At 42.3% G+C, this 27578-nt stretch overlaps 1 protein-coding gene across 1 annotated transcript; it reads left to right on the forward strand.

Moving 5' to 3' along the window:
• The first annotated feature begins 576 nt into the window (after positions 1–576).
• Positions 577–27578, forward strand: LOC109576863 (adhesion G protein-coupled receptor F4). The gene is made up of 10 exons (XM_019985501.2): positions 577–743; positions 9541–9649; positions 10882–10936; positions 13755–13906; positions 14868–15119; positions 16593–17972; positions 20345–20386; positions 20824–20883; positions 22330–22386; positions 26719–27578. Exons 2-9 carry the CDS (start codon positions 9563–9565, stop codon positions 22375–22377), a joined length of 2076 nt encoding a protein of 691 aa, XP_019841060.2. The 5' UTR covers positions 577–743; positions 9541–9562; the 3' UTR covers positions 22378–22386; positions 26719–27578.

Here is a 27578-nt window from a genome sequence, read left to right on the forward strand (position 1 = left end):
GAGGGGCTAGAATTGGGAGGTGTGGGACCATTTGGGGGTGACAAGGACAATCCACCTGGCCACCCTGTCCCAAGTCAGACCAAGGGAAGTTTCCCACAGGCAAAATTCTCCATCTGAATTCCCCATGGCTGTGCACCAAGGAAGAGGTTCAGTAAGAACTCCTTGGACAAGTCATTAAAAAATAAACCAAAGATATTTTTGGTGTTAAGGCAGGGATTGGATCATGTCTTAACCAGTGTTCTCCAAGTTTAAGGTCAGTACAGGCAAAAATGGGATCTCCTTTTAACAATTTAACATCAACAACAACAGGGGCACAATCCTGCGTTTACCACCCTCCTGTCTGAGTTCTCATCACCCCAGTGCAGTAGATGCAACAGTCTCATGTGATTATCTGAGCTAAAGAGGAGGAAAGAAAGGACAAACAACTGACTCATTTTAATGGATTTGTTTCAGACGAGAGGAACCTGTAATTTCTCTTAGGCGTGTTTGACCGACCCACTGAGGAGTGAATCACAGACTTACACAAGCCTCGAAACCCAGGGCAGGTTCACAGTTCTCACCATCGGCTTCTCACCGAGGCTAGTGAGCACCAGGGCCTCCTCGGCCTCCTTTCAAACATGGAGAAGGCAGATCACAGCCGCTGACATCGTGGGGGGTGCCAGGGCGGACACAGTGATGGTGGGGCACCCTGGGGGGAAGCCTAGTGCCGACCCCCTGCTGGGCTGCGGGATTTCCTGGATGCCGTGAGTACACACGCCACACTAGCACCTTTTCCTGCTGAAGACAGGATTGTCGTTAGACGTATCCCAGTGTGGGGAAGATGTGTGATTTATGATGGTATTTTCTGGAATGCTTGACTCTGCAGGAAACTTCCCTCTCATTACTTAGAGATTGGCTAACTCAGGTCTGGAGTATTTCCTCAGTCTCTTTTGCATTGGTTTCTTTTTAAAAAGTCATTTGTCATTTGCTCTAAATTGCTCACTCCTAGGGCTGAAAATGGCAATTAAATCCTCTGTTTTCCAATAGTCTCCCTTGCTTGATAATTGGATGAGAAAACTAGCTTTCAATTCCCTTATTTAGGCTGAGTGTAAAGCTAGATGTTTTCTTTCTTTCTTCTTTTTTTTTTTTTTAAATGAAGCATGCTTTAGTAGCTTCTTCTTTTAGTGGGACTGACAAAGCTGCCCTTAAACGGGAAACATTTCCTCCACTGAACTGCTGAAACCTTTTTGCAAAGGCATCTCACCCTCATTTTGTGGCCAATACTATGTCATTTGACGGTATATATTCCTTATACTTTGAGGACAATTCTGGAACCTCTAAAGTGTGCATCTTAAGATGCTATTTTTTTTCCCTTAAGTGTCAACCCTCCAGGGAACTTTCTTCACGAAGCAGAGAAATTGCCTGTCTTATCCATTTCTTTAACATCATGTAAGTATCAAGATAGTTGGTGAGATGCTGGAAGCTTTCCAATTCTGAGATGATGTGATTACTCAGACTTATCAGAATTTGAATCCAGACTGCAATTTTCAGAGAAGATGCTAAACTACAAAGGCCTGGGCTGGACACCATCTAAAATAATCTAGGATGAGATGTTTCTTTCTTTTTTTTTTTTGTCTTTTATTTATTTATTTTTTTAATTTTATTTTATTTTTAAACTTTACAATATTGTATTAGTTTTGCCAAATATCGGATGAGATGTTTCTACTAGCAAATCTTTCATATATTTTTCTTCCCTCAAGGCTCTGTATGAATCAACTCATCCATGGCAAGGGAGAACCCGTAAGAGAGACTGAATATATTCTATTATCGAGGCCAAGAAACACACAAACAACTTGCCATCTGGCTAAATAATCAGAGTCTTAATTACACTAGTGGGATAGACAGGAGATTAAGCTGAGGGGAGCAACACACACACACACACACAACAAAATGTGGGTCACTGAACTCACCCTCCAGTTAACCTTTCTGAATTGATCCTTCCCACCAGTGGGATTGGCTGAGTATGCAGTGAGGTGCCATCTAGAAGGTTTGAAAATGAATTTTCTGTTCCTCTCACCTTGGGGTGAAGTTCAGTGGAGCGCAACGCTTTGGGAAAGTTTCCAGGGAGTTTACAAACATTCTCAGGCAGCTCACCTCCGAGCGTTTTGTATGAAGAGGTTTGAGAGATCACACATTTCCTTGCATTCCTCCCCGCCTGACTGTGCTTACAGTTCCCAGGTTGCACTTCCTATTATTTTCTTGGCAAGTCCTGATGCCAGCCCTAGCTCAGCATGTTCAGACAGGCGGGGAGCGCCTGAGCCTGTGTGAGTCACCTGCTCCAACACCATCTAACATCGAGTATCAGAAACAGTTCCAGGACCCACGAAGGCTGACTGTATTTTTGAATTCCAACGCATTCAGAAACTCAGTTCCAGGTTCAGGGAAGATGGGACAGTTAGAAGATGGTGTTTAAACCTAGCCAGCATCTTCTAGGTCCGTCCAGGGAAACAGTATTTTGTGGTTCCCGACTTTGTGGCAACAGTGTGGAAAGACACTTGCACTGTCATGCTTGTGGAAGACATCACTAATCTGGCAGCCCATAGTTTCCTACTGAAACTAGATGAGACCTCAAAACCTTTTTTTACATAAGGCTCCATGTAGTATAGCAAAGAGGAGGTCCATTAGACTGGGTGCATTTCAACTTACATTACCAGGTTCCAAGTTTATCCAAGGGAAGCTTGGCATGCTGCAGTCCACGAGGTCGCAAAGAGTCAGACACGACTGAGCGACTGAACTGAACTGAAGTTTATCTAGCATTGCAAATATGCTCATCTGTTCCCCTAAGATAGGAAAGTTATCTTGTGATTTTATTTTTTAATTAATCATTGAATTGCTTTATTTTTATTGGAGTGTAATTGCTTTAGCAGGCTTGAACAATGGCTCAACAGGTAAAGAATTTGCCTGCAACGCAGGAGACTCAGGACACGAGGGTTCTACCCTTGGGTCAGGAAGATCCTGTGGAGAGGGAAATGGCAACCTACTCCAGTATTCTTGCCTGGAAAGTCCCATGGACAGAGGAGCCTGGAGAGATACAGTCCAATGGGTCGAAAAGAGCCAGGCATGACTGAGCAACTGAATGTATATAATTGCTTGACAGTGTTGTGCTAGTTTCTGCTGTACAATGAATTGAATCGGCCATATGCATACATATATCCCCTCCTTCTTGGACCTCCCTTCCACCTGGGGAGAATGATCTTGTGACTTTAAAACAAAAACATCAGAAGCTGGCATTATTCACTCCTTTATTCATTTCTCCAACAAATATTTACTGAGGTTATTATACACCTTATGCTCTGCTGGATGCTGGGGACGGAGAAATGCCCTTCTATGTTTACCTCCTAAGTAATGATAACCTGAGTTTCCCACAAGGTGCAGTCTACTTTCTCTAGGGTTCTGGGGCTAAAGGCATTAAGCCCAGTGCTGTGCTGATCCCATGTCCTTAGGGCTCAGAGCACAGGCAGTGAATGGTGTGCGAGGTGCCTATGGCTGTGAATTCTCTAGCAAGTTAAATCCTGAGATGCAGTCCCTCTGGGACTTTTGAGTGCAGCTGCATTTTCCTTTAAGCCTCTGAAGGCTGCAAACACTATATTCTCTCTCTCTCCGAAGTAATCACCATGTCAGAGCAGGGAGCCTGGCTTCCATTCAGCCGCCTAGAACTGCTGCTTCTTATTAAGTGAAAAGCAAAAGGAGGTGATTCACACCTCTATGAGGATGCACAGAGAGTTGGGTTGCGGGAATAAGGAGGAGTAATTGGAAATTTTCTAGTTCCTGAGAAGCTGCCATTCCAGATTGCTTGTTGTTTTTATTTTTTTTAATTTTATTTTTTCAAGAGTTTTTTTGATGTGGACCATTTTTAAAGTCTTTATTGAATTTGTTACAATGCCGTTTCCGTTTTTTGTTTGTTTTTTTGCCTGAGAGGCTTGTGGGATTTTAGATCCCCGGTTAGGGATCAAACCAGCACACCCTGCCCTGGAAGGTGAGGTTCTAACACTGGCCCACCAGGGTCCCCTGATCGTTGCTTTTATCTCTGAGATAAATCTCCTTCTGGATACTTTGGGACAAAGTGTGGAGTTGCCTTTATTGGGTGACTAGTATAGAAGCTGGAGGGAGTTTCTTTGTAAATCAGATAGCTATTTATTTACCTAATTACCCCAGATGGCCTCTGGTGAGAGTTCTTTTGCATCTTTCTTTTCCTCTTTTTTATTCTCCATTTCTGAGGCTCTCTTGCCCTCCCCTGTGGTCATCCCAAACTTCTGACCGCCATGTATGTGTGCCTGCCTCCCTTCCCTCTCTACGCCAAGCATCATCTCTAGTTTCAGGATAATTCTGGCTTATTTCATGGACTAAAGATGACCACTACACTGCCTCCTTCTTTCAGGATGTGCTAACACCAGGACTATCACCCTCTGCTGGGCTACTCTGCATCACAATTTGAGTGAATTAAAGGAATTAGCACAGGACTAGCATGGGGTGAAGTGAAGTAATTCAGTCCTGTCAGATTCTTTGTGACCCCACAGACTGTAGCTTGCCACACTCCTCCATCCATTGGATTTTCCAGGCAAGAATACTGGAGTGGGTTGCCATTTCCTTCTCCACGGGATCTTCCTGACCCAGGGATTGAACCAGGGTCTCCCACGTTACAGGCAGCCCCCTTAACATCTGAGCCACCAGGGAAGTCCCTGGTGGTAGCATGGGGTAGGGGTCTGACAAAGGCATGGGAAGCCCAAATCTGGGGAGATTCATGTGTTCCCAAATAGCATACTGTCTTTGGATAGCAGCTTTCCATGCACCCAAGGCACTTTTGATGATGGAGTAAATTTGGTAAAAGCTGGGTGACAGTCTTATCACTTCAAGAACTCTTGGGACTTTGCTATATGAAAGCCTGTGTGTGTGTGGGGTGGGTGGTGGTGGTGCTGGAATGCAGTGTTTCCCAAATGGACTTGACCATGGACCCCCCTGCTCTTCTATGAGACCAGAATGCTTTGGCAAAATCCATTAGACACCAAATTCTGTATTGTTTGCCTACTAAGAGCAAAGCAGAGAGATTTCCTGAATTTGTAGAACATTTAAGTATTCTTGCCTGGAAAATCTCATGGGCAGAGGAGGCTGGTAGGCTGCAGTCCTTGGGGTCGCTAAGAGTCGGACACGACTGAGCGACTTTGCTTTCACTTTTCACTTTCATGCATTGGAGAAGGAAATGGTACCCCACTCCAGTGTTCTTGCCTGGAGAATCCCAGGGACAGGGGAGCCTGGTGGGCTGCTGTCTATGGGGTCGCACAGAGTCGGACACGACTGAAGTGACTTAGCATCAGCTTACGTATATAAAAGTCCTCAGTGTTGTTTTTCTTCCATCCTTTTTCTCTTTACCTTTTGATGCCTGGGACAAATTGTTGCCCAACTGATGGTGGATAATATGCATCCATCCCATGATAAATATACATGATTGCAGTGCCAGTCTACTACTGGGCTGGAGCTGGCTTGTGCTGCCTCAAGAGAGTTGACTGTTATGTTTTCAGGAATTAAATTATATAAATATACCCCTCAAAAGAATTTTCCATATTGGTTGCATTTCAACTTGAGATTTGGACCATTGAGATGAAACAATGTGAACCCAAGAACCTTAAATTTAAAAAAAAAATGCTAGATTTTTCTAATAAGACATGAGTTAGAAATGAGATTCTAGTCCAACCGTGTCATTTCAAAGGTAAGGAAACCAAGGCATGGAACATTTGTGAGATTTGCCCAAAGCCATCCAGCAATTCATGAGAATTAGGAGTCTCCTAGCTTCGGGCTTTTTCAGTGAAAATCACACTCCCTTGAATTGAAGTGTCTGGGTATTTACAGAGCTTGAGGATGAGTTTTGACCTAGCTGTCTATCTTTTTAAGTAAAAACTGAAATTGCCATCATTATTATATTCATTAGAAAGAAATCATTTACTCAACCAAGTTTCTCAAGAAGAGCTGCTTCCTTAGAAACAAATAAAAAGCTTTCTGGACACACACAGCATCAGAATTTATGGTCAGCTAGTACTGAGTGAGACTTTTAGTGCTGCGTATGTGAGAGCTCAGTCATATCTGACTCTTTGAGACCTCATGGACTGTAGCCCGCCAGGCTCCTCTGTCCATGGGATTATATTGACAAGAATATCTGAGTGGGTTACTGTTTCCTACTTCAGGGAATCTTCCTGACGCAAGAGTTGAACCCAAGTCTCCTGCAGCTCCTGCAGGCATTTTTTTTTTTTTTTTGCCCCTGAACCATCTGGGAAGCCCCTCTTATAGTGCCATAATTCATCAGTTCTAAGATAGGCATTTTTTTTCTAACCTTTCAACATTTCTGAAATTGGAATATATTGTACAATCAGTGGCATGTCATAGTTTAATAGGCAAGCTTTTTTTCTTTTCCTGTCTTAGTGGACATGAAAATAATGATGTTGCTTACAATGTTGGAGTCAATGAAACACGATAATTTAATTCAGTGTAGCAATGTCAATTTGGGTACTTTCTTGTTTCCATCTTTACATGTTTATCTCTAGTCAGGCATGGACATGAATATAAATATATGTGCATTTTGGTCCATGTCATTTCTCATATTGTCTTCACTGTTATTTTTTTCCCTTTTAGAAGGCATCATTAAGCCCAACCAATGGATTTAAATTAATGAATCACTGAGGATAAGATATGAGTGTTAAAACCTCAAAGAGAATCTTACTATATGTAGACATTGTGCTAGGCCTTGGAGAGGCATTTTATTTGTACTTCCAGAAATTTTTCAGCTTGGTATTACACAAACTCAAAGTTTGTTCTAGTTATCAAGGTTTTGCGTGTGTTAGTCGCTCAGTCATATCTGACTTTTTGCAACCCCATGGACAAATGTAGCCCGCCTGCCTCCTCTGTCCATGGAATTCTCCAGGCAAGAGTACTGCAGTGGGTTGCTAGTCCCTTCTCCAGGGGATCTTCCCAACCCAGGGATCAAACCCAGGTCTCCTGTGTTGCAGGCAGATTATTCACTGTCTGAGCCAGCAGAGACGCCCCCATCAAGTCTTTACCAACGATTAAGAGAACGTGTTTCTTCCATTCTTTTCTGTACAATATCAACCTCTGATTATGGATTATGCTGGCAGTGCTTATTATTTTTTAATTCCTCATTCTCAGGGGTCTTAAGCTTTCCCCACTGGTCTGCAGAGCACTCTGGCTTTTGGCCTCAGCCAACATCTGAATTCTGATGGGAGGGATTCCATCTAACTCCTTCTGGTGAGAAGAGAAACAACCCAGTTGGAACTAACCTAAAAACATCTATCCATCTGACTCATCCCCATTGTCAAACTGGACACAAGTGAGAATGCTAGGACTTCTCTTGAGTAATATCATTAAACAGTATCTCCTAGCATTTGTAGTAACTGAAGGAAATTTACCATATAATTATCCTACCAAGTGGTATCTGGGTTGCACATACCAGACAATGATAACATGAATGATTATGTAGTAAATTAACCTCAAACTAACCAAGAATGCTTAGTTCAAAATTTGTGCTCCTTATGTGTATGCTTATGATTTCGTATTGCATAAATATTTATGCCAGTAAAATTTTTCTTAGTTTATATGAATACATAAAATGTATCATTTCATAGTCTTCCACAAAGAGCATAATGATCTACAGAAAATGCCATGGCTTTTGGGCTGTCTATTCCTTGAACATTTTTTGGAACTGTGGCCTTGGAGGCCCTAGCATTGGTTGGGGAATATTTTTGGGTTCCATAAATCACATCACATCACTATGCCAAACCCTTGACTTTCTTCCAGCAAGATTAACTTTAAGCAGGATTCCTATAATGAAAATAATGAAGAATAAGAGTGGCCTCTCACCTGAAGCCTTAGATAGCAGGCATTACTATTTATAAATGCCTCCCTTTGGCTTGACTTTGATCATTTAACTGTGCATTTCAAACAATGCTCTCCAGATAGAGGAAAATCACACTCACCCATCAGTCCTATTCTTTGGTTCTGAATGTAGATATCTTTTCTCCCTGAGAAGTGTACCTGGGGAAGGAGATTGTGATCAGATTGTGAGGAATAGCAAAGAGAAAGGATCAACATGACCAATTTGACTTGACAAAGAAAATGAATCTTATAGTCTATATTTCTGTTTTTCAGATTGCAGTTTCCATCCATTAGAGGTTTGTGAATTCAATTAAGTGGGTAGCAACCAATTTTTGAGAGAATGTCAGATAGAATAAAGTGGGATACAAGACAAAAATTGTGACTATCAGAATGTCTTACTTGCAGATAGGAAGAATTGTATTTTAACATAAAAGTTTTTAAAATCTAAAAATCATTTATTTTCAAATGTTTATATAGAGATAGCTTTATACACACATATTTTTGTCAGTACACACTGAGTCACAATGTAAGATCTGTTTATTATTGCGTTATGGTAAAAAATTCTTGAAAGCTCAGTTCAGTTCAGTTCAGTCGCTCAGTCATGTCAGACTCTTTGTGACCCCGTAGACTGCAGCACACCAGGCTTCCCTGTCCATCACCAACTCACAGAGTTTGCTCAAATTCATGTCCATCAAGTTGGTGATGTCATCCAACCATCTCTGTTGTCCCCCTTCGCCTCCTGCCTTCAATCTTTCCCAGCATCGGAGTCTTTTCTAATGAGTCAGTTCTTCGCATCAGGTGGCCAAAGTATTGGAGTTTCAGCTTCAACATTAGTCCTTCCAACGAATATTCAGGACTGATTTCCTTTAGGATTGACTGCTTGGTCTCCTTGCAGTCCAAGGGACTCTTAAGAATCTTCTCCAGCACCACAGTTCAAAAGCATCATCTTGAAAGCTACAGGAGAATTATATGTAAAACAGTTATTTTAAGACAACTCATACTGGTACTTCTGTTACTTCTGTTTGTGAGGATCAGTTAAAAATCTATCCTAAACAATATTGATACTGAAAACTGCCTTCTGTGCCCATCCACCGATTGGTTGCATACGTGAAAACTTCTTTCTGCCCACACTATAAGACTGTGAATTCCACAGTTCTGTTTCAACACCTATGCAAATCCATTACTGACTTTGCCTGTCATTCTGCCACGTTCCCTTTCCCCTGCTCAGACTTGTTCTACAAGATGATGGTATAAGTCAAAACATACTTTCCCTGTGTTCATTGGTTAGGAGCTCAAAGACAATTTTAAACTAGAAGACAACTTGGAAGCCTTCCTGTAAGTGCCTGTGGATCGTCATCTCGGCAGAGGGCACAGTGGCGTCATGAAAGTCCCTCTTAGTCTTGACTCCAACTAGGAAGGCTTTGATCCAAGATCCTTGAGTTTTGTCTGCTTCCTGGTCACAGTTTGCCTCGGGAGCCTAAATGGATCAGAGTGAGTGTATCTCCATTGGAGCATAAGGAAATTTACATTTGTTGCCAACTCAGTGGTTGGTTAGCTGACTAAATATTAGGTTAGTTATGTGGTATTGTCATCTTCAGCTTGATCCACCCTTGTCTATTGCAGGTGAAGATCTTCGTGTGTGAAAATGAAGTCCCAGGCAACCACGATTTGCTGTTTAATATTAATTTTGGCCACAGAATATTCTCAGAGTAGATTCCATATCCGCGCAAAAGTAAGTTTGATTAATTCTTATGTGGTCCCAAGAGAAATCAATCAGGTCTCTGAGACAATTAATTTATAATAAATAACATGTCATTTCAAAGAAATTTTCAAATGATTACAATGTTACCCTTTCTGATGGCAACTTTCTAAAGAAAGGAAGGGACAATGAAAAGTTGAGAGTTGGCTGGAGCTTGTGACAGTACAGTATTGTTGTCACAGGGTGCGACAGTCTAGTAGAAAAACCACTTTGCAAGCCATGGAGTATGTAGACAGGCAACTCTTGAGAGGCAGAAGCACTAACTTGGCAGTCAAGCCATTTAGGTTCAAACCTTAAGTTTATCTGTTAGCCGCACAAGTTGCTTCAATTCTCTGGGTCTTAATTTCCTTACCATAACACGAAGAGTGTCTTTTCCTCTTTTAGATTTTTACAGTCCTTTATAGCTACAAGATGCTTAGTCAGGAAGTTGTGTCTGACCCTTTTGTGACCCCATGGGTTGTAACCCCCCAGGCTCCTCTGTTCGTGGGATTTCCAAGGCAAGAATACTAGAGTGGGTTGCCATTTCCTTCTCCAGGGAATCTTCTCAACCCAGGGATTGAACCCATATCTTCCGCATTGGCAGGTGGATTCTTAACCACTGAACTACTAGGGAGACTCGGGTTTGATCCCTGGGTCAAGAAGGTCCCCCTGGAGAAAGAAACGGCAACCCATTCCAGTATTCTTGCCTAGGAGATCCCATGGACAGAGGAGCCTGGCAGGTTACAGTTCATGGGGTTGCAAAGGAGTCAGACACCCTTAGCAACTAACAACAGCAACATAGCTACAAAAAGATTCTATTATTGCAACCTAGCATTCATTCCTAGTATCTTCTCACTTCTTTCTCTGTGTATCAGGTGGACCATATTAGTTCCCTATCATAGCTACAGTTAATATAAGCAGAGAACAGTTTAGTGCTCTAATTGTCGCCACTGTGCTCTCCATGGGTCCTTAAGCTTTCCAACAGATGTACCCAATCCCCTGACCTTCAGAGCCTATGTGACCACACCCAGTTTCTAGCCTTCACTCGGGGCAGCATGTTCTCTGCCAGGGCTCACATCCCTTCAGCAAATTCCTGCAATATCAGATGCCATTTTCTTTCTAGTCCTGAACACATTTTCTCTTCATATTAACATGGAGTCTCTAAGTTGAGATGAGAGAGAAGAGTCCCACTGTAAAGAAAACCTTTGAGAATTTATGTTTTACAGGATGGAGATAAACTTCAGGGTCCTGAAAGAAAACCCAAGACTGGAAGAATTCAAGGTATGTAGCTACAGAACAGTCTTCTTCCATTTGAAGACTGGGCAGAATAAAGGAAGGGCATGGATATTGCAGATCAATCCCCAGACCACAAGTTTTCACACAGAATAACAATCTCAAATAAGTTCTAAATGTTAAACATCATCAACAGATTTTCTTGCAATTATACTATTACCCACGGCATAATCAATGAAACAAGTTGGCAGATATTCATACATGTTCTAGAATAGTAGATGAGCTGCTGCTGCTGCTAAGTTGCTTCAGTCGTGTCCGACTCTGTGCAACCCCATAGATGGCAGCCCACCAGGCTCCCCCATCCCTGGGATTCTCCAGGCAAGAACACTGGAGTGGGTTGCCATTTCCTTCTCCAATGCATGAAAATGAAAAGTGAAAGCGAAGTCGCTCAGTCATGTCCAACTCTTAGCGACCCCATGGACTGCAGACTACAAGGCTCCTCCATCCATGGGATTTTCCAGGCAAGAGTACTGGAGTGGGGTGCCATTACCTTCTCCAAGAATAGTAGACGAGAATCCCTTTTAAAACTCAAAAGGGAAATCTGAACTAATGAGCTAACAAGAGGCAGAAGAGTGAAGAGGACAGGATCATTCATTCCTTCATTCAAAGATACTTTCAAGGTTCTTAAAAGCATGTAGCACTCTGAGGCTGAGTGATCTATTCAGTGATGTAATAGGTATCATGTTGGTGAGATTGACAGAGGATAAGATGGTTGGATGGCATCATCAACTCGATGGACATGAGTTTGAGCAAGCTCCAGGGGTTGGTGATGGACAGGGAAGCCTGGCGTGCTGCAGTCCATGGGGTTGCAAAGAGTTGGACATGACTGAGCGACTGAACTGAACGGAACTGGCAAGACTGGTTACTCTGGAGAAGTGAGAGACAAACTGTGGAATCATCATGAGAAGTAAGATAGTGAAATCCTGCGGTTCTCATCCACATAGATTACTGGGATCTGCACAGTCATGGCCAAGTATATTTCTGGGGGCAAATACAAATCTATACAGATTTGGAGCTAAGAAAGGAAAGAGGAGAGAAATGTATCTAATATGCATCGAACATTTACGACAACACTGATCCAAGTGCTGTACAAGATGCTGTCTCATTCAATGTTTGTAACAAGAATATGGCATTACCTCCAAACTATATGAATGAGGGAATTGAAATGCACTTGGCTTAAATAAATTGCAACAATAGATACACTTGGGTGGATGTCAAAGAAAGATGCAAAACAACCTGCTTCTATTCTCCTGTCCGAGTAATAAATATTTGTCATCAATATTCTTTGGCTCACAGCCAATAGGGCACTTCAGTTTGTATTTATTTCAATACCTTGATAGTTCTCAGTATCATCTACTTCTTCCTACTGCCCTGCTGCTATCTGAAGGCAATTCTTCCTGGGAATACTTCAGCAGCTTCATCAAGTCAATCTACTCTCCTCATGGGCCAAATTAGGCTGCTGCCAGTTTTTTTGAATAAAGTTTTATTGAAACGCAGCCATGCTCACTCATTCACACATGGTCTTTGATTGCTTTTATGCTACTAAGCAGAGCCGAGTATTTGTGACAGAGACCATATGGCCCTCAAAGCTGAAATGTTTACTCTCTGGCCAGCTTTGTTGTATTTAGCAAAAACATAGAATGTCTGGTGAAATTTAAATTTCAGATAAGCCATGAGTGATATTTCATGGGTTATACATAAATGAAAAATTATCCACTGTTTTACCGAACATTTTTAATCAGTTCTCTTTATTCGTGGATTCTGTGTTTGCATCTTCTCCAAATCAGCACTCACAGAGCTCTCTGAATTATTAACAGACATGCACAGAAGAACAGAAAAATGGTCAGCCAAGGTGCATGTTCTCAGTTGAATGAGGTGGCACTTGACCTTCCTACTATAAACAAGTGTTTTTTGTGGTCTATGTAGTGTCACGTGTTTTGTGGTTTTGTTTTTAGTTGGTGATTTTGCTGTTTAAAATCGCCCCCAAATATAGTTCCAGAGTGATGTATGGTGTGCCTAAGAGGGTTGTGATGTGCCTGATGGGGAAAATATATGTGCTAGATAAGCTTTGTTAATGTGTTGTCACAAGTTACAGTGCCCTTGGCTGTGAGTTCAATGTCAGTGAATCAAAAGCATATATTAAATAAGATGTCTTTAAATGGAAACACACAAAACAAGCTTATATAGTGATATATTGATCGGTTGGTGAAAATGTTGTGAGCAGAAGCTTATAGGAACCTAATCTTGTATTTCTCCTAGAAGTGATGGTTACGTATTCACTAATTCAGAGTTTGTGGCAGTGACTTTATAGATTGTAACTGCTGCAAATAATGAGAATTGAGTGTATCTGAAAACAAAACCAATATTTAACTGGCATTTAACCTGTATTGTATCTGGCAACTCTATTTACCTGGTCCTTTACAGAAAAGTTTACTAACTCCTGTTCCATGCATGGTTAATTATCTTTCACAAATCTAATCATGTTTCCTGGTAACCCTCATATAAGCACAGAATCCAGGGTCTTGCAGGACTTGACCCTGCTTTCCTCCCCACCCTCATCTCTTGCCACTCTCCCCTCAGACACTCTGAATCAGTCTTTATGCATGAACCTCCTTTCCACATGTTCGTCGCTCTGTCTGGATATCAGCTGGATATCACAGTCTGCCTGGCAGGTCTTAGTGGTTGGTGGCTGAGAACCCAGTTCAATGTCATCTCCTCTGGGAAGCAACCCCCAAGCCTCAGGAAGGAGTTAGATGTCCTTGTCAAAGTGTGGAAATGCTAATCAGGCCTCTCTCTCTCTTCTAAGAAAAATGCCATGGACCTTGCAGCACTTCTTCCAACTGCAGCCAGCCCTGTGCTCAGCACTTTCATGGAGAAATAGGATTTATCTGTAATGGAAACAAGTGGCAGAAATCAACTGAAACATGTACAAGCCTTTCTGTGGAAACACTCTTTATGGTGATGTATTTGCATATTTGCATCTTATTTGCATATTCTACAAGAAACATTTTAAATGTTTTCTGTTCAGCATGACAATAAGTCTCAGATCTGGACTTGAGGAATTCTGCAGAGTGGGTTCAAATTTGTTTCTTATCATCCCTTCCTCACCCAAACTCTCAACCACTTTATTTTGCCTTCTCAAAATCTTTACCCCCCCCCCCAAAAAAGATCTGAAATTCATTCAGACAGTGATAAACACTTAGAGATTAAAGTTTTGGCTTTAAAAATGGATTTTCATACCTCTTATGCTAATCAATTAAGCAACTGAATTTGTCTACGGTTAAATTCATTTTGATATCTTTTTCTCATACTTTCAATCACTTGACCAAAGGAAGACAAGGTGTGTGTCCCAGAAAGAATAAAAATCCAATGAATAAAACAATTCTCAATTAAAATATTTTATGTTGTATCCTTTCACTTAGCCACTGTTTCCTTCTGCCTCTCCTTCATCCCTGTAGAAGCACATTTATCTCTGCATCTCCTAAAATGTCAAGTGTTTTTAGAACAGGAGTATCAATACAGTCTCTGTCACTTCAGTTCAGTTCAGTTCAGTTCAGTTGCTCAATCATGTCTGACTCTTTGTGACCCCAAGGACTGGAGCACGCCAGGCCTCCCTGTCCATCACCAACTCCTGGAGTTTACTCAAACTCATGCTCATTGAGCCGGTGATGCCATCCAACAATTTTATCCTCTGTTGTCTCCTTCTTCTTCTGCCTTCAATCTTTCCTAGCATCAGGGTCTTTTCAAATGAGTCAGTTCTTCACATCAGGTGGCCCAAAGTATTGGAGTTTCAGCTTCAGCATCAATCCTTCCAATGAATATTCAGGACTGATTTCCTTTAGGATGGGCTGGTTGGATCTCCTTGACATGTTGGGTGCTTAATCATTTTTGAGTGAAATAACCATCTTTTTACAAACAGGACTCAAACAGTGCATCACGCCTCTCCGTGGCAGCACCGTCTATAACTCTGCACATTCTTGACTACCAAACCCCAGAGCCCATCAGGAGTGTAGCTCAAGGAATCCAAAAGAATTGTCCACTGGATTATGCCTGCATAATTAATGCTGTGAAATCATCAGAAGCAACGTCTGGAAATATTGCATTTATAGTGGAGTTACTAAAAAACATTTCAACAGATTTGTCTGATAATGTCACCCGAGAGAAAATGAAGGTATTCTATGTTAATTTCATTCAAAAATCTGACAATTTTTTGTTTCAAAATCTTGTACTTTAATAGTTTCAAAATAGTTTTCAGGGTAAAAACTATCATAACCAGAATAACAACTCATTTCAGTTTTGGGAGTGGATTCATCCTAGTTTATGGACATTTTCAAGAAATAGTGAAAGAAAGTCACTCAGTCGCATCCAACTCTTTGTGACCCCCATAGACTGTACAGTCCATGGAATTCTCTAGGCCAGAATACTGGAGTGGGTATAGCCTTTCCCTTCTCCAGGGGATCTTCCCAACCCAGGGATCAAACCCAGGTCTCCCACATTACAAGCAGATTCTTTACCACTTGAGCCACAAAGGAAGCCCAAGAATACTGGAGTGGGGAGCCTATCCCTTCTCCAGCAGATCTTCTTGACCCAGGAATCGAACCGAGGTCCCCAGCATTGCAGGTGGATTCTTTATCAACTGAGCTATCAGGGAAACCCTTTTCAAGAAATAAGAACATTTTTAATACAGGTTTTTGTACAGACTGAATATTTTCAAGGAACTTATCACATAATGATCCTGTGAGGAAGACTTTGACTACTGTAAAGTTTCCCAAATTTTATTTTTGTAAAATGTAATTGTACTGAGAAATGTTAGCAGAGGTTTCATTTCTTAAAAGAGAGATCTGTAGTACAGCAGATATAGGAATTCTGGGGTAAATGAAGCCAAGTAGGTCTTATAGCAGGACTTTATAGAGCTTTAAATGTGTTAATAAACTTTGGCATTCTTCACAAGGGTGGGGCGGAGGATAAGGATATGGTGTGCTGTACTTGGATTTCCATAGGACTGTTTCCTCCTTAAACAGTCATTAATATCTCATGGAAAACTTGGGTTATACAAATTGAAGTTGGAAATGCTGCCTGGGGTGTATAATAAAGCAGGCAACCCTTCTCTGTAGTTCATCTCATTTCATTTCATCTTATTTGCTTATTTCATTTTATTTTATCTTATATTTTTTTTTAGTTTATATTTATTGATTTTTAAAAATTGGGGTATAGTTGCTTGACAGTGCTGTGTTAATTTCTGCTGTACAGCAAAGTGAACCAGCTTCAAGTATACATATATCCCCTCTGTTTTGGATTTCCTTCCTATTTAGGTCACCACAGAACATTAAGTAGAGTTTCTCGTGCTATACAGCAGGTTATCAATATCATCAGTTATCTATTTTATCCATATTAGTGTATATATGTCAACCCTCAATCTTATTTTATTTCATTGCTTTTTACCATATTTCGTTTTTAGCATTTCTAACTTTTTTCCTCTCTCCGAAGTCCTACTAGTATGAGATTCTAATAAACAGTGAATTTGAAGAGAAACATGTCAAATAATATCAAATCGTCTGATCTTTAGAAACTTGAGGTTTTAGAAATCAACTTTGTACCGCAGCGTGTACATCCCCAGTATTGTATCCACTTTTCTCCACTGCAGAGCTACAGCAAGGTGGCCAACCACATCCTCGACCCAGCGGTCATTCCAAACTGGGCTTTCATTCCAGACAAAAATGTCAGCTCCGATTTGTTGCAGTCAGTGAATTGGTTTGCGAGGCAACTCCACATCCAAAATGAACCTGAGCACATTGTGGATGAATTCTTCATTCAGACGAAAGGGTTCCCCATCAACAACAATACCTCAGAGAGAAGTCTCCGTTTCTCCATGAGCTTGAACAACACAGTGGAGGGTATCCTAGGAATCATAGAAATCCCCAGGCAAGAGCTGTGGAAGCTGCCCCCAGATGCATCCCAAGCTGTTGGCATAGCTTTTCCCACCTTGGGGGCTGTCCTGAAAGAAGCCCACTTGGAAAACACCCGTCTTCCCAGGCTGGTAAACGGACTGGTCCTTTCAGTGATTTTACCAGAAAAATTGGAGCAAATCTTATTCACCTTTGAGAAGATCAACAAATCCCAGAATGCCAGAGCCAAGTGTGTTGGCTGGCACTCCAGGAGAAGGAGGTGGGATGAGAATGTCTGTGAAACAAAGTTGGACACCAAGAATAGAGTGCAATGCCGGTGTAACTACACCAACGTGATGATGTCTTTTTCCATCCTCATGTCCCCCATATCTGTGGACAACAAAGTCCTGGACTACATCACCTGCATTGGGCTCAGCGTCTCCATCCTTAGCTTGATTCTTTGCCTGATGATTGAAGCCACCGTCTGGTCCCGGGTGGTCATGACGGACATATCATACATGCGGCATGTATGCATTGTCAATATAGCTGTGTCGCTCTTGACTGCCAATGTGTGGTTCATCTTAGGCTCCAACTTCAACAAAAAGGCCCAGGACTACAACTGGTGTGTTGCGGTGACATTTTTTAGCCACTTTTTCTACCTCTGTCTGTTTTTCTGGATGCTCTTCAAAGCCCTGCTCATCATCTATGGACTGCTGGTTGTTTTCCGGAGGATGATGAAGTCCCGCATGATGGCCATTGGCTTTGCCATTGGCTATGGGTGCCCATTAGTTATTGCTGCCACCACTGTGGCTATCACAGTGCCAGGGAAAGGCTATGTGAGACGTGGTGCCTGTTGGCTTAACTGGGATGACACCAAAGCCCTTTTAGCCTTTGCCGTCCCAGCCTTGGTCATTGTGGCTGTGAATCTTATTGTGGTATTGGTTGTGGCTGTCAACACTCAGAGGCCCTCTATTGGCAGTTCCAAGTCTCAAGATGTGGCCATAATCCTGAGGATCAGCAAAAATGTCGCCATCCTCACCCCACTGTTGGGACTGACCTGGGGTTTTGGAATAGCTACGCTCATAGAAGGCACTTCCTTGATATTCCACATAATCTTTGCCTTGCTCAATGCTTTCCAGGTAAGTCCTGGGAGAGACACTTATTTTACTGATACTATTGATACTATTAGCTACTTTTTATTTACAAAATATTATTACCTTATAATTTGGTATTCTGGCTATACAACAAAATATGGCTATGGTTTAAAAATACAGAACACCACATATTCCTTCCATTTCCTTTCATATCTTAGAGACATTTATCTGTGACATCTCTCTGTCTATTGATTGTCCAGTTGGATTTCGATGATCAGGCTGATTGGGTAGGCATCTCCTTTCGTCTTTTCTAAAGTTTCAATGTGAAAAGACATTGACCTTCACTTATGGAGGACTAGTCTTTGGTTAGGGATGTGTGAGGCACATATTATGCCTCAAAACAAGCACAATTTTTATGCTTTCTCAAGTAGTCTAGGCAATCTATGAAATAATAGTCATTTTTCACAGCATGCAGAGATGGTCCATGCCACTCACTTTGGATGTTAATCGGTCAGGGATTCTCATACTCCTTCCCTGCTATTCTCTGTAAAATAAATGTCATTTGTTATTCACAGAAATGGATCCCAGCAATGTCACTTTCTCTGGTCCTCAGACTTCTCCTCTGTAAAATAAAGATGGATCTAAAATGATCTCTAACGTCTTTTCTTGCTTAACATGCTTGCTTTGATAAGATTATCCATCTAAAAGTCGTTCCACTTCATCTTGGCTACTAAGCCACTTTTAGGAAGCTGTCATTAGGCTGCTTTCTGCACCCATGAGTAATAGAAAATTTAGGAAGTTTATATATATATATATATATATTTATTTAAATATATCTATTTATTTGGCAGTTCTGGGTCTTAGTCGCAGCAAGTAGGATCTAGTTCCCAGACCAGGGATCAAACCCAGACCCCTTGCATTAATGGTATGGAGTCTTAGCCACTGGGCCACCAGGGAAATCTCAGAAGGTTTATCTTTTTAATATATTTTAAATCAGGAGCTGGCAAACTGTGGCCTGCTGCCTGTGTTTGTAAATAGTTTTATTGAAATACACCTTACACATGGGCTTATATACACATCTTTTTATTGAAAAAGTGTTATTGAAATACACCTCACACACACACATTTTGCCTATGGTGGCTTTAGTGCTACAGGGCAAAGGTGAGATAGTCGGAACAGAGGCTGTAAAGCCTGCAAGCCTGAAATATTTATTATCTGCTTCTTTTCAGAAAAATATCTTCAAAAAAATTTTGACCAATGCTTTAAATTAAATATAACTGTTTAACAAAGCAACAAAGTATTCCATATCACTATTAGTCTATTTCTAAACCTAATGTGAAATAATAAAGCCAACTTCAAAGTAATGCCAACTCAGTACAATTATACATCTTACTCATAATTTCTTAATAACTATGGAGAACATTTATTTCATTCTTTCCTCTGTATTGCTTTAAAGAGAAACCTTTTAAGGTTTTCTTTGGGAGTGGGGATCAAAAGCTCTTGGACTCACATAAATCTCCCCTGCTCTTGAAGTTATACTCATTACCACTGATCTCATCCTACTTTTACTTTGCAATTTAATTAAACCCCAGAAAATTTTGTTCTGCATTTCTCTTTCGGATCATTTCTCTTTCTATTTTCTTGATGGAAAGACAGTTTCTAGACTCCCTTTAGTTACACACATTCCATTTTTCTAAAACAAGCGTTCTCTGTGACTCACAATTCAGCATTTTCAGTTTTCTGATCAGTGTTTCTTCTCCATGAAACTGTCCTTAGAAACCAGGCTTCCCTTCACTCTTGTGGCAGGATTCAGATTTTCCTTGCAAGACTCCTAACTCCCATTCCTTAAAAGGATTGACTGGCAATTATTCTGACTTTGTAGGTGACCAGATAATTTAAACTCTTAGAGACCCTGGTCTTATGGGTTTCTTTAGACTTCTCTCTCTCTTTTTTTTTTTGCAGTAACTTCTTTCACCAGTTTTAGAGACTCTAGCTGCCTGTTTCTTGACTTTTCCATTGAAAGTAGACTAGAATACATTTCATTTTCCCATGACACCTTCCTTGATTGTGACTTTGAATGACAAAATTTTATGTATGTGTTACTATCATCATGAGTAAGAACAACCACCTTAATACCTGGGAAGAAATGTAAACAGATTTAATAAGTTTGAAAACTATCCTACATTTGAAGCCATTCAAGAAATATCAATCACTCTCATGCACAAGCTTGAAGGTTGTCCTCTGTTTTTGAGGTCCATTCAAAGAAAACACTCATTAGTGCAAGAGAATCCGTAGACACTGAGGTTTCTAATATATGATAACTATCTTTGAAGGAATCTAGAAGAGTAGTGTTAAAATAACTTCTGGGTTATGGTCTGCAGAACTGTCCCTCATACTTTTGTTGAATTCTGTCACAGGGGTTCTTCATCTTGCTGTTTGGAACCATTATGGACCACAAGGTAACTTGAATTTGTGTCACTCACTGTAAATGTTTTTTCCATGTGGTTGGGGGGAGCAGGAGGATGAAGCAGCCTTGATCAGAGAGAATGTGGAGAAGAGTTGAGTTTGTGGGGTGATTCAAGGCATCAGCTGCAGGGGGTGGGGGGTGGAAAGGGAAGAACCATACTCTGTTTTGTCCTGCTCCTTCTCAAGTCAACTGGAGGTTATATTTGAACATAGCTGGTGAAAAAAAATAGAAACCATGACCAGAATTTTAATCTTAATCCTAAATCTAGTTATGATTACACCTCAAGTTTTATCCAAGTTTCATTATTTTCCAAGCACGGTGTTGAACCATCTGATGATGCTTCTGCCAGAGTTGCTGGCCTCAAAGTTTCAGGACCCAGGTCTAGAGCTTGAGGATGTTGTCATTTCTTCACTCTCATTGCTTCTGTAGATACGAGATGCTTTGAGGATGAGGATGTCTTCACTGAAGGGGCAGTCGAGGGTAGCAGAGGTAAGCCTCTCCCTTTCAGTCTCAATACTGGAAGGTCGGTGTTCTCAGTAGAGTCATGCAGAGACAAATACTCAATATTGGGGATTTGTTAGCAAACAGAATCATGAGGGCATACCTTTATTCATTCATTTCTTCAATCAACAAATTTGGAGTATCCTGCTAGAGCTTAGGGTCACTGGAACATACCCCTCAAGAAAAGTTTCCAGGGAATTCCCTGATGGCCCAGTAGTTGGGACTCCATGCTTTCACACTCGGGCCTGGGTTTGATCCCTGGTTGGGGAATTAAGATCTTGCAAGCCCTGCGGCATGGCGAGAAAAGATAAAAAGCAAAGTTTCCATACTGGTTGTATTTCAATTACATACATTTGGACCATTGAGAGAGAGACGATGTGAATGCGTAGACCATAGATCATAAAATGCCAGAGCTGGAAATAAGACATGAGTTAGAAATGAGATACTAGACCCCCTTTTCATTTCATAGGTAAGGAAACCAAGGCCCAGAGTACTTATGAGATTTGACCAGAGCAACCCAGTAATTTATGAGAATTAGCATTCTTCCTGCCACAGGCTTCTGCAATGAACCACACTTCCTTGAACTGCAGTGTCTGTGTATCTAAAGATCTTGAAGATGACTTTTGACCTAGTTATCTGTTTCATCAACTACCAGCTGAAATTGCCACCATTGTTATATTAATGAGAAAGAAGTCATTTACTCAATCAACAGTTTCTCAATAAGAGCTGCTTTTAAAACAAACAAATAAAAAACTCTCTGGAGACACACAGAATCAGAATTTACAATCAGCTAGTACTTAGAGTGCAGAGAAGGCAATGGCACCCCACTCCAATACTCTTGCCTGGAAAATCCCATGGATGGAGGAGCCTGGTAGGCTGTAGTCCACGAGGTCGCTAGGAGTCAGACACGATTGAGCAACTTCACTTTCACTTTTCATTTTCATGCATTGGAGAAGGAAATGGCAACCCACTCCAGTGTTCTTGCCTGGAGAATCCCAGGGACGGGAAAGTCTGGTGGGCTGCCGTCTATGGGGTCACACAGAGTTGGACACGACTGAAGTGACTTAGCAGCAGCAGCAGTACTTAGAGTGACTTTTAGTGCCAAAGACCATCAATTCCAAGATAGGCATTTTTTATCCACCTTTGAATATTTCTGAAATTGGAACACATTGGGCAATCAGCAACATGTCATGACTTAATTGGCAAGTTATTTTTTCATGTCCTTCCTCCACAGACATAAAATATAATGATGTTGCTTACAATGTGAGATTCAGTGAAATATGATAATTTAATTCAGGGTAGCTGTGTCAACTCTGGTACTTCATGCTTCCATTGTTACATGTTTATCTTCAGTCAGGTATAGACATAAATCTACGTGCATTCCAGTCAATGCCATTCTTCACTGACATTAGTGTTATTTTTACCCCTATTTAGAATGCATCGTTAAGCCCAACCTATGGATCTAAATTAATGAATCGTTGAAGATAAGACGTGAGTATTAAAAAATCAAGGAGAAGCTTCGGGAAGGGAACTGGGGATATCTTTCAGAGAATGGAAATGTCTTTATTGCCGAGCACATAAATGAAAATACACACATCTTTAAAACCCACGTCAGCTCAGTTTACTTGATCAAATGTTAAGAATACATCTTTTTTTTTTTCTGTCTTCAGTGAGAGGATGCAGTCATCATCCACATTCTGATACAGGATACATCTTGATGTTTCAGTTCAGTTCAGTCGCTCAGTTGTGTCCGACTCTCTGTGACCCCATGAACTGCAGCACACCAGGCCTTCCTGTCCACCACCAACTGCTGGAGTCCACCCAAACCCATGTCCATTGAGTCGGTGATGCCATCCATCCATCTCATCCTCTGTCGTCCCCTTCTCCTCCTGCCCTCAATCTTTCCCAGCATCAGGGTCTTTTCAAATGAGTCAGCTCTTTGCATCAGGTGGCCAAAGTATTGGAGTTTCAGCTTCAACATCAGTCCTTCCAATGAACACCCAGGACTGATCTCCTTTAGGATGGACTGGTTGGACCTCCTTGCAGTCCAAGGGACTCTCAAGAGTCTTCTCCAACACCACAGTTCAAAAGCATCAATTCTTTGGTGCTCAGCTTTCTTTATAGTTCAAGTCTCACATCCATACTTGACTACTGGAAAAACCATAGCCTTGGCTAGATGGACTTTTGTTGACAAAGTAATGTCTCTGCTTTTTAATATGCTGTCTAGGTTGGTCATAACTTTCCTTCCAAGGGGTAAGCGTCTTTTAATTTCCTGGCTGCCGTCGCCCTCTGCAGTGACTACACACACCTTAATTTCATTGTTCAGTGAGTGTTGACACTTGCAGTAGCCCCATTGTTGAGAAGGAAGTCTTAATTGATTGGAATCACAAAGCTATAAGCACGTCTCTCCCTAAAGAAGCTGGTGTTCAGAATCATTCCTAAAGGGATGAGGGTGGAGTTGCACAAATCAGCTGCCTACTCACAGGCACTTTCTGAGACTTATTTCTACACAGGTGAGATCAGGGGGAAACAAATATTAGTCAGTCGTGCAGGGGAGGATAAGTCACACAGTGGCAGCCTGAAGCCAGAGAGGTAAAAGCGGAATGTGGGCAGGGTGATGGAACTTGCTGTGCTTTTGTCTTGGAGAGGTGTCTTGCCTTTCTGCATGGATACCGAGGAGTCTCAGACTTTTTTTTAAACACCACCCAGCGGCAGGCACAACCTCTTTTACATTCCTTTCCTTTCTGAATCATGGCCCATCTATTGAGCGATGGGGCAAAGGAAGGGGTTGAAACAATCTCATGGAATGAAAGACTCTCTGAGTTGGAAGAAACTTTAAGGGCCCTCCTGGATTAGAGATTATGCAAACCTGCTGTCATGCTGCTGTGGACATTGGCACGTGGTCCCCAGAAGAGGGAAGGGGCTCTTTCATATACATTGACTGGCATGTACCGGGTGCTATAAAACAAAGGGGAAAACACTGGTGTATTACCCTTAGTTAATCGCCTTCATGTTTGAATTTTAATTTTAGAACTTTAAAGGGGAGGATTCAGTAGAACTTTGAAGAGCTAATGCCCCCAACTTCTGTCCTTTTCCTAGTCCATAGGAATCTTCCCTGGTAGGACATTGCTTTAGAATTTCTTGATTAGTCAGTAAGGAGAGGCAGTTCAGATGACCAAGTAAAGCCAATCTTTCCATTGTTGTCGTAAGTCATTTCTGACTCTTTTGCAACCCCAAGGACTGTAGCCCACCAGGGTCCTCTGTCCATGGGATGTCCCAGGCAAGAATACTGGGGTGGGTTGCCATGTCCTTCTCCAGGGGAATCTTCCTGGACCAGGGATTGAACTCACGTCTCCTGCATTAGCAGCAGATTCTTTACCACCGAGCCACCAGGGAAGCCCAATCTTTCCATCAAGGTTCTAATTTGATCTGTTTGGGGAAGTTTCTTAGACTAGCAGTCCCCAGTCTTTTTGGCACCAGGGGCTGGTTTTGTGGAAGACATTTTTTCTATGGACCGGAGGGTGGTGATGGTTTCAGGATGATTCAACCCTAACCCTATTGTTATTATATCAGCTCCACCTAGATCATCAGACATTAGATGTCAGAGGTTGAGGACCCCTGTATTAGACTATCTTGGGTGGAGGAGGCTGGGCCACCTGGGGATATGATCTCTAACCATTCTAGAGAAGAGAGGTGTAGATGAAGTCTCCACTTTAGCTAGTTCAGCATATCTGGCTGACTGTATCAATAGCTGAGACAACCAGTAGAAGACAAAGTCAGGGACTGTACCACTTAGGAGAATCAGAGGTGCTCAGTGTTTGGCCAGTATCAGGAGGAAATGGAGGAAGGAGGTGGAAACACACCAACAACTTGCCCCAGAGAAATGCTCACCACCTCATTCTTCAGCTTTCAACCTCTATTTCTAAACTTGTGAAGTGGGGGATGGATGAGGATTGCATTTTTTCAGCACATCTTCGGTGGGTGACCGTGGGCCTATTGAATTCTCCCGGTAATTGCAGTCTCTTTGCTTTTTACATCTGGACCCAGGAAGAATTAGAAGCGCTCAGAAGCAGCAGCTGGCACCACGCTGGAGCCAAAACAGGCTCAGAGGATAGGATGGGAAGTTCATGACCAGGGATCCTCCCAAGTCTAGAATGGAGGTCTGGCAGCCATGGGAAAGTCTTTCAGCAGAAGAAAGCAGGTCCCCCGTCAGGGGGCTGAGAACAGAATTACAGCTCAAGACACAGGCAATTGGGGAGCACAAGGCTGGATCGTGGTCGAGGCTGGGGTTAATCACAACGCAAAGGCAGTTTTTCAGATCTTAAACCAGGACACAAAATCTTAGACTAAAGGGGTTTTGGGTCAGAAAAGTGGCCGGAGGTGAGGTACGGGGCCCTCCATTGTTGGAAACACCACATACCCCAGGGACCTCAGGTGGGACTGTTATTAGAAACAAGGTCTGGACACGTGTTCGGAGAGGCCCGGGGACTGTGGAAGGGCAGCAGCAGTGTGAAAACCGGGATGTTTTCCCCACATCCCAACTGGGGGACCCGTCCTGGGAAGCAGGGGAGGAACGTGAAAGTGAAGTCGCTCAGTCGTGTCCGACTCTTAGAGACCCCATGGACTGCAGCCCACCAGGCTCCTCCATCCATGGGATTTTCCTGGCAAGAGTACTGGAGTGGGGTGCCATTGCCTTCTCTGAGGGGAGGAAAAGGAAGGGCATTTTTAACACGCGGCCAACGCTGCACAGTGCCCTCTGCTGTTCATACGGACTGCTGCTGCTGCTGCTAAGTCGCTTCAGTCGTGTCTGACTCTGTGCGACCCCATAGACGGCAGCCCACCAGGCTCCCCTGTTCCTGGGATTCTCCAGGCAAGAACAGTGGAGTGGGTTGCCATTTCCTTCTCCAATGCATGAAAGTGAAAGGTGAAAGTGAAGTCGCTCAGTCGTGTCCGACTCCTAGCGACCCCATAGACGGCAGCCCACAAGGTTCCCCGGTTCCTGGGGTTCTCCAGGCAAGAACACTGGAGTGGGTTGCCATTTCCTTCTCCAGTAGACCCAGTAGAGCCTGTTATTAACCTAGTGTGATTTCAGAGTCACTAGGATGGCTCCTCCGTTCTTCTGAAATCTCTTCCACGTATTCATGGTTAAACTTCACTTAAAAAAACTTTTTATTCCAAGTGAGAAACGGGACGGATAGAACGGATACCTGGAGAGAAGCGCCAAGGTTTTCCTAGGAAGTTGCAAATTCAGAGGACTGAGTCATTCTAGAGATCAAGCTTACTTAGCAGAAGGGTGAGAGGGGGACCTTGAAAATTTAGGCATGTGGGAGTGGCACGGAGAAGGCAAAAGGCACAGAAAAATAAAGCTGGGAGTTTAGCCTTCCTACTGTGTGACCTTGAAGAAATTGCTCAATGTTTCAGTGTCTCCACTTCCTCATCTGTAAAATGAAGCTAATAATAGTACATACCTCTCAGGTTTCGGGACTCAATGAGCCAAAATACTCAAAATTCATAGACTAATACCTGGTTCGAATTAAGTTATCGGGTTTTGTTGTTTTTTGTTTAGCTGTTGTATCCACCTCTTTTGCGACCCCATGGAATAGCCTGCCAGGCTCCTCTGTCCATGGGATTTCCCAGGCAAGAATACTGGAGTGGGTGGCATTTCATTGTCCAGGGGAATCTTTCTGACCCAGGGATCGAACCTGTGTCTCCTGACTTGGCAGGCAGAGTTTTTTTTTCACCACTGAGCCACCTGGGAGGCAAGTTGTCCATACATGCCAGCTATTATTCTGACTTAACCAGCATGTCAATCATTTTGCCTAGGCTGCCCCATGCTTCATGGAAGTCCTGGGTCCTGGCTGGAGAATTGAACTCCTGCGGGAGGCTGGAAGGCAGGCCGGAATGTAGAGGGACAGTCATGTTTCTTTGGAAGACTTTCTCTTCTTGCCAGAAACGATGCCTGAACTCTCAGTAAGAAGGTTTGCCGAGGAAAAATTGAGGAGAGCATTTGGTGACTGGGCTTTAAGGACGTGGATTTATGAGCTCTTTGATCTACCCGTGACCTGCAAAAGCCTAGCTTCTTGGTCAGCGTTGGCAAGATTAAGACTTAATCCCCTTTCACCCCCGAGGACTTGCTCTGCGGTTCCTTGGCTCAACCTCCCATGTCTCTGCATGGATCCTGGCCCTTTGGGAGGTCAGGATCTGGATCCAGGTTTGGGGCAGGTTGGGATAGGCATGGGGGTGGGGGGGGAATGAGGTGGCAGGAAACACACTTTATTTACTTTGGAGACAGTTAAAGCATGCTAGGTTTCCTAAAGATAGGGGACAATAATAATAATAATAAAGAGGACTTTTTTGGGGAGCTGGTTGTGCAGCTTGTGGGATCTTTGTTCCCCGACCAGGATTCGAACCTGGGCCCTCAGCAGTGAAACTGTGGAATCCTAACCACAGGACCACCAGGCAATTCTCAAGAGGACTTTTCAATGTGCTTGCTATTTTGCTCTGTTTTAGACCTTGAGTAAAATAATTTTGCCCCTGGGACCTTACTTTCTTCATTTGTGAAGCAGAAAAAAAAATTCTTGTAGTTATTATTATTTGTGTGTGCATGTGTGTGTGTGTGTCTGTTTAAACCACTGTACATATGTAAAACAATTTTGGGTGTTATTTTAGAAATAAAAATGAAA

This window comes from Bos indicus, chromosome 23 (assembly GCF_029378745.1).
Source record: "Bos indicus isolate NIAB-ARS_2022 breed Sahiwal x Tharparkar chromosome 23, NIAB-ARS_B.indTharparkar_mat_pri_1.0, whole genome shotgun sequence".
NCBI classification, from domain to species: domain Eukaryota; kingdom Metazoa; phylum Chordata; class Mammalia; order Artiodactyla; family Bovidae; genus Bos; species Bos indicus.